The sequence below is a fragment of the Typopeltis vanoorti genome, chromosome 23 (genome assembly GCF_054136105.1).
Source record: "Typopeltis vanoorti isolate ZY-2024b chromosome 23, IOZ_Tvanoo_1.0, whole genome shotgun sequence".
In the NCBI taxonomy this organism is placed as follows: Eukaryota; Metazoa; Arthropoda; class Arachnida; order Uropygi; family Thelyphonidae; genus Typopeltis; species Typopeltis vanoorti.
The window spans coordinates 54,859,493-54,871,641 of NC_143571.1; the positions used below are offsets into that span (position 1 = coordinate 54,859,493).

The 12,149-nt window shown below is 34.2% G+C and overlaps 1 protein-coding gene across 1 annotated transcript in view; it reads right to left on the bottom strand.

Moving 5' to 3' along the window:
* PolE1 (DNA polymerase epsilon catalytic subunit 1) overlaps positions 1-12,149 on the bottom strand; it is a 415,552-nt gene that overhangs the window by 281,970 nt on the left and 121,433 nt on the right. The window contains exons 19-20 of the mRNA XM_090412775.1: positions 4,473-4,619; positions 637-782 (exon numbers count right to left, since the gene is read on the bottom strand). Coding sequence (XP_090268901.1) covers positions 637-782; positions 4,473-4,619 — 293 coding nt within the window. The remainder of the gene's footprint in view (positions 1-636; positions 783-4,472; positions 4,620-12,149) is intronic.

Consider the following 12,149-nt stretch of genomic DNA (forward strand, 5'->3'; position numbering starts at 1 on the left):
AAATTTGACTTCCAAATAATGGGAAGAGCTGCCTTGATAATGCGGCAAAGTGCTCTTGGATCTTCGGAGAGGCAAACAAGCAAAGGCTTGAGCTTAAAATCTCTGGATGCATTACCCCAAAGCAATAAGGTTAGTCTGTCCTTTCAGCTTTATGTCCTGGTGCAAATTTTTCTTCTTTCAAGATGCAAGTTCTTTTATTCATTTTTTTCCAGAACAATTCACTTTCATCAGGAAATTCAGTTGCTGCAGCTATATTGGCACTTGCTGCCACCCCTTGCACTTTAACATATTTGCATAATATTAAAATTGCATAATGCAAGTTAAGACGAAAGTGATGCTGTGCATAAGCGACAATATAAACAATGAGACTAGTCACTAGCATAAAGATGCTGGCCAATGAACTACTTGTGCCATGCAGATTTGTTTATATGCAGGGAAGAAACTAGTTCCCGAATTATTAATTTAATTATCCTTATAGGGAACCTTGGGAGTCCATTCGTAAGTATAGAACACCATAATCGGGTTGTCCATAACTCGGGGACATGTATATCTTTATAAGATTCGTTTATAGTTACTGCTTATTGATTTTAAAAAATAGCAAAGCTTATTATATAAATAACCTCCATAATAAATTACCTTGAGCAATCCTTTAAATTCATAACGACGATCACGAAAAGCTCTAACAGTGTCAACGTAAAAAGAGTTCTCCCTCTGACATATAGTAGTATAGCGAATTTCATTCCTTGTTATTTTGACCTTTTTGTAAGCTTTCCTACAATATTCTAAGAGAGATCAAATAAATTACAATACTTCACAAAAATTAAGATTACATGCTAAATAAAATTTAAGTTACTGTCAGAAATGAGAATTATTGAAAGCATGTAAGCACACATGCAAACAGAAAAACAAAAATTATTTATATGCATCATTAAAAGGAAAAAGAAAAATGAAACAGTTTACAATTGAGCAAAATTATCATTTATGATAAAACAAAAACATAACTATAATTTCCTTATTTATTATAATGATACCGATATGGTTGACTCTCACTACAGTGAACTTGTAGGGACCAAAGTATATAATCCCACAGGATCCTTGGTTGTGACTTTTTGTTAGTTTGTTATAGTAAAAGTTGAAGGTGTAAAGAAACTATAATATTTAATTTGATAAATAATAACAGAAGTTGAAGAAGGTGAATATTAAAAAGTTTTAATTACCAACAAATTATCTCTTACTTGGGATACATAAGCAGTTGATCAAATGCTGGAGATTGCATACAGGAGATAGGAAAGTTATGATGTCATTAACATAATCAAATTCATATCATGAATTTGATGATGATGACGAATGATAAAGTTACTTCTATTCGTGAATTCCAGCAGCAGGTTTTAAAAATATGTCAAACATTTATGATTACTTGATGCTGTAAGTCTGTTATGATTGTCTAAGAAGTGCTACAGACATCTCTCTATACTTATTGAAAGGAGAAGGTTAGAATAACATCAAACAAAATTTCAGTTTATCCTGTACACTTATATATACAGACAACCTAAAATCATTAATTTCTTCAATTAAAATTTTTAGTAAGAGATTGGTATAATACCAGAAATTCACTTGCAATTCTTATCCCAATACTTAAATCTTCTGTCAATATGAAGAAGGATAATAACATATGGCAAAAACTATTGCACAAAATTTCATTCCTGATTTATGCTTACATGTATGGCCTATTGATTTTGAGAGCAGAAGCACTATCCACTCAGCCAACCAGGTTCGAAACCATATTTGACAGAACAGGTTGGTTAATTCTTATTCCTGAAGTGTCCTATGTCTGTATATTGCGTGTGTTCTTTCAGCTGGTTTGCCTGTTTTGAGGGACAAAAAACTCGAGTTCCCACAGAGGGGGGAACCCTCCACCTCCGTATGAGACCTGCAAACTTACTATTTGATTGAAAACATCTAATAAAGGTTCCTCGTCTCACAGATGAGATTTGAACCTCGATTCTTCCAACGGGTCTCATCAAAATCACATGAGCTATGGAGGCACAAATGTTACTATATTAAATTCATTCTCACTCTATGTTGAAACACATTACTTCAATGCTTTGCATCTCCACATTCCCAGGAGCCTTCATAGCCTGGTATTAATCCTTTGGTTGGAAAGATCAGGATTTGGATCCTATCCAGAATGAAAAGAAGCTTTATAGAGCTTTTCAACAGGAGGTGAGTTAGAAAGTCCCATATAGAGATGGCAGGGTTTTTCATGCCACAAAAATAGGCAAACCAGCCAGAATATGTGAAATTAACTGGCCTCACAGCTTAGTTGCTTGGGCCATAATTCAAAGAAACTCAAAGAAATAAAACAATTTCAGCTTTTGCTGTTCATATGTTTATTTTTATCCAAGACCCAGTTTAAGATTCAAAGCATGTAAGCACACATGAAACAATTATTTAGCAAATATATAAATCTTGTTTAAAATATTATAAATACATAAAATCACATAAGAAGATAACATTAAATCATATCATGTCCTCTTCTATTTCCATTCAATATCCTATATGACATCTCAGTAGTATGTACAACTGATATTTTACATTCAGATACCTACATTTAAAAATTATCACATCTAACACAAGTGCTACAAAATATTCCACATATTCCTTGAAGATATAATTTGAGGATTCAATCAGAATTATCACTGCTTGATTTCTATCACCTGGCACAATCTGAATGTCCCTCTGCAGTTGAATCTGAATGTTATATGCAACACATTCCATCTGCTCATAATGTAATTTTGAAACAGATTCTTTAAATTTTATCCAACTTCCTTGCATGCAGAATTTGTATGCAAATTACATTTTCCTTCCTCCACAGAATTACAAATACTGACTTGAAAATGCAGAGTGTATTGCTGTTGTTTTCTGTTAATTACAAAATTGCTTGCTTTCTAAGAAAAAACAGATCCAAAATAAGTATTTCAACAAGCTAAACATTAGAGACAGAATAACAGAAGGGTTTTACTGCAGCTACATTGTTGAGATAATTCTTTAATTCTCTGATTTGCAAGTTAGTTATGAGGAAAAGATACTGCTTTGCATTATGGAAGAATAAGAGTTGGAAAAATTCACTTTGGGCAAACAAACATGTTATTGCTGAAAAGCACATTACAAAAGAAAGATGCAGTTTTGATATTTCACCTTTTGATTTTTGCATACTGTGACAACTCATTTTTATGTGAATCTTTTATCCTACTCACAGGTGAGATAAGGATTAAATAATCTGGAAATCTAGCTGTACAGACCAAACATGGAAGCCACTTTAAGCTTTCAATAAGCAAGGTGGTGACTTCACACTGGTTGATAAAATTCATCTTCCATCTAAAGATATTCAAATATATGGCCTATTGATTTTGAGAGCAGAAGGCACTATCCACTCAGCTAACCAGGCCAACACATATTAAAATATTAGTAAGGAACTAGATGGACTGATGAGTTAATGTATATTAAAGAACAAAAAAAGGTAAGAGCTGACCACACAGGAGACCAAAGAGTAACTGACATCCTAGAAGAATACTATTGAAAGGAAATTATCCTCCTAGAAACAGAATATGAAAACTAGAAGCCATTTTGTTCACTGTAACATATATCATTGTCATCATCAACATTTCCCCACCCTCTCCATCTTAGATAGTCACGGCCAAGTAACTTGTTTCATAAAAAACTAATTAATGTTATAATTGGGCAGTTAATTATACCTACATTGTCTACTATATATGTGAATTGCACATATTCTCTGACAGTGCATCTATTATGTAGGAGTTTCTGGGAGGATAAACCCTATCATCTCTGTGTGAGACCAACTAACCCATCTTAGTTATTTGAAAAGCCTTCATGAAAGCTCTTGGCATCCTAGACAGGAATTAAATTCCAATCAAAGGATATTGTCAACTGATTGAGCTATGGGAACATTTTGATAGAATATCATATCTTGTAAATCACAGGATGATATAATGATGACAAATTAACTTTCCTTATATGTAAACATCTCAAATAAAACTTGAATTATAGAATCACAAATAGAGAGGGAAAAAAAAGAGAGAGAACTATGCAGTAATGCAAATTTTGTTGATTGGATAACCCCTGTAGAAATGTAGCTTGAATGAAAATGAATAATTTGTTAATTTAAATTTCACACATGTTCAAATATAACATGCAAAACTGTGTCATCATATCTCCTGAAAAATTTAAAGTGTGTCAACACCCAAAGCACAAAACCAGCCTACCTGCTATCCATTTATAATAAATCGCTTATAATTACACCATTAGTATGTACTAATGATGCTATTTTAGCAAAGAATTCAAAACATTCCAATGGAGAGTGCTTCACAGAACATTAAATAAAACATTACAAACTACATATTGTAATTTTTGGTATTTAGCTATTTCACAAATAAAAGGTACAAAATTTTTACCAGCTAATCGTTTTTTCTCTGTTGCAGCCTGATCTTCTCTAGTAAGCTCATGAAAAGCTCTTAGTTTACCACCAGGTTCCAATGGAGGAAATTTTTCTGTCTCTAACTGCTGTTGAATGCGTTGAAATTCTCCACGAGTTGCAGGCACTACAAAATGATGTCACAGATTAAAGTATTACATGACAATACATAAATTAAATAATAAAGACAGAGATTAATTTAAATTCACAGCATAACAATTAAAGCTAAATGAAACTATCCAGCTACCTATCAACTAATATGTTATTTCCACAGTGCAATATATAGCACTGTTAGAAGTATGTCGTAACTTTAATATCCTTATTGTTACAACATACTTTCTTTAAGGATATTATCTGTAAAATATTCAATGTATAAATATTACCATTTACATAAGTACCAGATCGACATAATAGGTGTGACTGAAACAATTTTGGTCTTTTTTGTTTCAGTCACACCTATTATGTTATATTCAGGCAATGACAATCAAGGAAAAGAAGGAGTAGCCATAGTATTCAACACAAAATACGAGGCTAATCTTCTTGAATGGCAGTCAGTCTCAAGTAGAGTAATGTGGGCAAATATGAGAATGGGGAACTGGACAATGAGACTCATTTGTGCCTATGGTGCCACAGAAAGTTCTTCTAAGGTAGAAAAGGAGGAATTTTTTGAAGCTTTAGAAAAAGCAACTGACACTATGAAAAAGGAAAAGTTGGTCCTGGCTGGGGATCTAAATAGCAGAATAGGAAATGATTGTGAGACATACAAAAATATTTTGGGAAAATTTGGAGAAAAGAGCAAACCTAATAATAATGGCAAATATCTGTTGGATTTCTGTTCAGGACATGGACTAGTTATTACTAACACCATGTTCCAACATAAAAATGTGCACAAATTCACATGGAGAGAAGAGGCTAGGAATAAGAAAAGTCTCATTGACTATATTATTGTTGATAGTGATGTTTTCTCCCTGGTGCAGGACACCAGAGTGTACAGAGGATTTGAAATTGGAAGTGATCACTATTTAGTCTTGAGCAGGATGAAATTGAATTTCATACTGAAAAGAATAACATGTAAGAAAGTTTTAAAGCAAATAAAAGTTGAGCAGCTCTCAGATGTGAACTGTAGACTAAATTACACAAAGATTATTGAAGAAAAAATGAAAGAGTTTGAGAACAGGAATCAAACCTTGGATATTCAGTGGCAAACTCCGAAGAAAACATTGATTGATTCTGCCAGAGAGGCATGTAGTGAGGTTGTCTGTAAGGATAAAAAAATCAGAACTCCCTGGTGGACACAGGAAGTTAAAGAGGCAGTGAAGGAAAAGAAGAAAGCATATCAAAAGTTCCTGTCAAATAAGTCAGCCTGTGCTCTTAGAGAATATAGAGACAAATGCAAGAATGCTAAACACTGTATAAAACTAGCTAAACAAAAGTCATGGGAGGACTTTGGCAAGAATATAGAAAATAAATATCAAAAGGGTGGCAAAATATTCTGGAGGTTGTTGAAGAAGCTTAAAAATGGAGAAAAGAGTGCTGTAAAAGGAATTAGAGATGATAAAGGGGACATGAAAACGGGAGAAAAAGATATCCTTGAAGTATGGAGTAATTACTTTGAAAAACTGCTAAATGAAACAAGCAGTGATGACAGCACAGTGGTAAAAAACACTGACCAGGCATGCAGTCAGGAATACATATCCATACTTGAAATAGAAAAAGCCATCAAATGCTTGAAATGTGGAAAGGCAGCAGGAGTAGATGATATTCGACCAGAAATGCTGAAGTATGGTGGTATAAGAGTCTTACAGTGGCTGCACTGCATAGTTCAGAAAGCCTGGACAGAGGGACGAATTCCTGATGATTGGAGTAGAGCTCTCATAGTACCCATATATAAAAAGGGAAATAAAACTGCATGTGAGAATTACAGAGGAATTTCACTACTGAGTGTTCCTGGCAAGATCTATGCAAGTATACTTGAGAAACGGTTGAGAAGAATTGTGGAAGAAAAGCTTGGTGAAGAACAAGCTGGATTCCGGCCGCCAAATAGAGGCTGTCAGGATCAGATCTTCACTTTACGACAAATAGTTGAGAAAGCATGGGAAAATAACAAAGATCTGTATTTAAGTTTTGTCGATTTGGAAAAGGCATATGACAAGGTGCCAAGAGAGAAGCTATTCGATACGCTGCAGTTATATGGTGTCAATGGGGCATTATATCAATCAATACTTAGTCTTTATTTGAGTTGTAAGTCAGCAGTTAGAATTGAAGGAAGTACAGGAAGATTGTTTAATGTTAAATCTGGTGTGAGACAAGGATGTACATTATCCCGTCTGTTATTCATTATCTATATGGATCACATTATGAAGAAAAGTGGTATTAAACATGATATCAAAATTGGAGATGTTAATGTCAGCTATTTGCTTTATGCGGATGATTTTATACTTCTAAATAAATCCGCTACAAGTCTGCAAGATTCTCTGACTAAATTGAATAGCTGTTGTAATAGATATGGTATGAAGGTCAGCAATAAAAAGACAAAGACAATGAAAATAGGCAGAATCATTGAAATTGTCAACTGTGTTGTGAATGGAGAACCTGTGGGGCACGATTTTTACTGAAGATGGTTAAATTAAATATAGAAATAGACAACAGAATCAGCAAAGCTGGTATGGTGGGAAGTCAATTGAATAAATTCATATGGAATAAGAGAGAAATTAGTCAGAACACTAAATTAGCTGTGTTCTGACTAATTTCAAGACAGTGTTCAAACCAGTTTTAACTTATGGATCTGAGAGCTGGGTCAGAAGTAAAACACTTGACCAAAGACTAGAGACCACAGATATGAGAGTCCTGAGAAAGATTATAGGCGTGAACAGATGGCATCAGTGGCAATATCATATTAGAAACGAGGATATTAGGAAAGAACTTGACATTGTCAGCATCCAGGAATTTGTTAGCAGAGCTAATCTCAGGTGGTATGGTCACTTAAACAGAATGGGCGAGGAAAGATTAGCAAAACAAGTGTTCACTGCCAGGTTGGCAGCAAAACGACCCAGAGGAAGACCAAGATATAGGTGGTTTGATACGGTACAAAGTGCTTTAGATGATAGAAATATAAGATCTGATAATGTTGGAGTCTTGACAAGTAACAGACTGATTTGGAGGAAAATTGTAGATAGGAAATTAATAATGATGTAATTTTTTTCATGTAGTACTATCATATCCTGTACACCCCTTGAGGATACATGGCAGGAATTTGATGATGATGATGATGAATATTACCATTTCTTCTAATACATTAATCAGGGAAATGTATTAGATTATTAACAAAGTGACCTGAAGGTTAAATTCCTGGAAGTCTGCAATGCTGAACTTCAGTGAAGTGCAGTTAGTACTATGATATATCTCCTTCAAAAGCCAACAGGCATTGACCTGTCCTAAAGTAAGAAACTATTTAGGAATGAACTGACGCAGGCAGGAGTTTTGGTGTAGTGTTCACATTCCTCAGAGGAAAAGTCAGGCCTCTATCAGGTGCCAATAGATGGTAGGTAAGCTTCATTTTCCTTACTACAGGAATGAAGTGGAAAAAACTACATTTGGAAATTCCTAGTTTACTTCTCCCTATTTCTTCCAACATGCAATATGAGATGTTTTCGGATTTATGTTAGTATCATGGAAATCAACTTTTTTTTTTACTTTAGAGTACAGATTTAAAACAGTTATTCTCTTGAGAAAGTATTAGACAGTATACTGGACTGAATGTTACAGGCAAATTCCATCATTCAGAACTAATCTTGCCGCTACTAGACTGTCAAACAACCAAATATGTGGTGGGGCACTGCCCAAGTCAAAATTTGTAGAGTAGTTACTAAATTATACCTATGAAACTCTTCACACGTATGGCTTACAATAAAAAGGCTTTTCAAACCTTCCAGATGAACATAAAAAATGTAATCATCATCAAACTCCTGCCGTGTACCATCAAGGGGGTGTACAGGATATGATAGTATTACATGATAAATTTATGTTATTACTAACTTCCTATCTACAATTTTCCTTCAAATCAATCTGTTACCTGTCAAGACGCCAACATTATCAGATCTTATATTTCAATCTTCTAAGGCACTTTTTACGGTATCAATCCACCTATAACTTGGTCTTCCTCTGGGTCTTTTTCCTGCCAACCTGCAGAGAATACTTGTTTTGCTAATCTTTCCTCGTCCATTCTGTTTAAGTGACCATACCACCTGAGATTAGCTCTGCTAATGCATTCCTGGATGCTGAGAATGTCAAGTTCTTTCCTAATATCCTCGTTTTTAATATGATATTTCCATCTGTTGATGCCCCTAGTCTTTCTCAGGACTCTCATATCTGCAGTCTCTAGTCTTTGGTCAAGTGTTTTACTTCTGACCCAGCTCTCAGATCCATAAGTTAGAATTGGTTTCAACAGTGTCTTGTATATAGGTAATTTAGTGTTTAAACTAATTTCTCTCTTATTCCATATAAATTTATTCAGTTGACTTCCTACCATACCAGCTTTGTTGAATCTCTATTTCCATATTTAATTTACCATTGTCACTAAAAATCGTCCCTAAGTAGCTGAAATATTTGACTTGTTCTATAGGTTCTCCATTCACAATGCAATTGATAATTTCGATGCTTCTACCTATATTCATTGTCTTTGTCTTGTTATTGTTGACCTTCATACCATATCTATTACAACAGTTATTCAATTTAGTCAGGGAGTCTTGTAGACTTGTAGCGGATTTATTTAGGAGTATAACATCATCTGCATAAAGCAAAGAGCTGACATTACTATCTCCAATTTTGATATCAGGTTTAATACCACTTTCCTTCATAATGTGATCCATACAGATAATGCATAACAGAGGAGATAATGTACATCCTTGTCTGACACCAGATTTAACATTAAACTATCTTCCTGTATTTCCTTCAATTCTAACTGCTGACTTACAACTCAAACAAATGGTGCATTGTATCTGATTGATACAATGCACTGTTGACATCATATAACTATAGCGTTTTGAGTAGCTTCTCTCTTGCACTCTGTCATATGCCTTTTCCAAATCTACAAAAATTAAATACAGATGTTTGTTATATTCCCATGATTTCTCGACTATTTGTCGTAAAGCGAAGATCTGATGCTGACAGTCTCTATTTGGCCTAAATTCAACTTGTTCTTCACCAAGCTTTTCTTCCACAATTCTTCCGAACCATTTCTCAAGTATACTAGCATAAATCTTACCAGGAACACTCAGAAGGGAAATAACTCTGTAATTCTCACATGCAGTTTTATTTCCCTTTTTATATATGGGTACCATGAGAGCTTTATTCCAATCATCGGGAATTCATCCCTCTGTCCAGGCTTTCTGAACTATGCAGTGCAACCACTGTAAGACTATTATGCCTCCATACTTCAGCATTTCTGGTCGAATATCATCTATTCCTGCTGCCTTTCTACATTTCAGGCCTTTGATGGCTTTTTCTACTTCAAGTATGATATGTATTTCTGTCTGCATCTCTCTTGAGTGTTTTTTTTACCACTGTACTATCACTGCTTGTTTTTGTTTAGCAATTTTTTGAAGTAATTACCAAACCGCACAAAAAAATGTGGTCTGGTTTAAATGTGATGTCCGTTTCTATCTCCAATCTGTGAAAGTTACTTTTCCTAGCCGAAACTTAACTTTCAGCTTCTGCAATCGCTACTCGTTTCACTTTTTCTATTGACACTCTGTCATAGGTAGCATTTGCGAGTCTGTTCTGGTATTCCACATCAGTGCCCAAGAATCTCCTGTGTTTGATCTCTGACTAAAAATTTGGTTGCCTCATTCTATCAAGTTTGTTTGTGCCATTCTCTTAATGAAGCCAACAATTTTGAACATTTCATTTTCCCTTTTTTTAAATGTTATTTTTCTTCAATCCAACTTTCTTAATATTGAAGTCATAGTCTTCAGAGATTTTAATGTCTACAATTCTGATTGACTTCATTTTCCAACTGCACTAGTCTAGCAGTTATAGATACTGAAGTGTTTGCAATCAAGCAATGATCTCTCACAAATTGTTCAGATGTCTATCAAAATAGCAGCCAATCCTAACCATTCTCCAAACACTCAGTCTCATTATTCAATGATCTCCCTGAGGATATTGTTTGTACTCTAAGCAATTCAGGTCATTCACTGACAAAAAGTGGGATGATCTTTGTGATTTCTATACTTCATTTCCTTGGATGGATTATTTCCATTTTCAATCTTCTAATGCAAGAACAACAAATGCATCACTGAAAAAAATTGATAGTGTGTAACCATCCATTCCCTGTTTCAACTTAAATTCTCAGTTATCTAAGCTTTGTTTTTTCCATTTAGTGTGCAAAGGCTATTACAAGAAGAATAAAGTATATGACAGAATAAAATATATTACATTAAAATCTTTACCTTCCTTTTTCAGCTACACTATGGCTTGAAATAGTATCAAATTACCAAAATATCCAAATCAACAAGTCATCAAATTGATGAATTGATGGTCTCAGTAAATCTCTTTAAAGCAGAAGATGAATTTCATTGCCCAATGTGAGATAAAAACACCATGCATAAAAGCCTGAAGTTGTTTCAAAAAACTGCAATGCCTGGTGTTTAGAACAGAGTTTCCAGATTATCTAACTCTTGATTCACCTACACTAATAATATACATGTTTCTTACCTGCTATGCAGAGGAGTTGAACATTCCAACTATAACCAACCTTTCATGGACAAGAGTTCAATTAATCAACTTTATGGATAACCCACATAGGTTCTTTTTAAGTATGCTTGCATAAATCTTATGTGGAACAATCAGTAGGAAAGGTCCTCTGCAATTCTCACATTCAGTTTTGTTTCTCATTTTTATAGATGGGTACTATGAGACATATGTTCTTCCAATTACCTGGAATCTGATCTTCTGACCAGGCCTTCTGAATTATACAGTGTAACCAGCACTGTGAAATTTTAAACTTGCATATTTGAGCAGCATTGGACAAATATCAATTAATCCAGCTGCGTTTCCATATTTTACCTTTCAGAACTATAACTATTGATATAATCCTGACTACACTCCTCTTGAATATTTTTTTCAGACCTCCAAATATATCTTTATTTTCAGACTTATATATCGTATTTCTATAATCTCTGATTACTTTTACAGCTCTTTCCTCCATTTCTAAGCTTTTTCAATAACCTCCAGAGCATTTACCACCTTTCTAATATTCATCTTCTATATTCTTATCAAAGTTATTTCATGGCATCTGTTTAACTACTTTTGCAAATAGCTTAGCTTTCTTATATTTTTCTCTATATTCTCTCAGGATACTTGCGAATTTTTTGCCAGACACTTCCAATATGATTTCTTCTTTTCCAGGCTGCCTCCTGAATTTCTTGAATGCATAATAAAGTTTAGATTTTTCTATTTTTTCAAACAACTTCACCACATACCTAATGGGCTGGATCAATCAATGCTTCCTTCAGATTTTGCCAATGGATCCGTAAGTTTGTTTTGTTCTTTTTTTCCAAATGTTTAATTTTTTCTTAAGTGCCATTCATGTACTAGAGACTACAGTTCACCTATGAAAACTACTCAATTCTGATTAATGTGATACTTTTATCCTGCT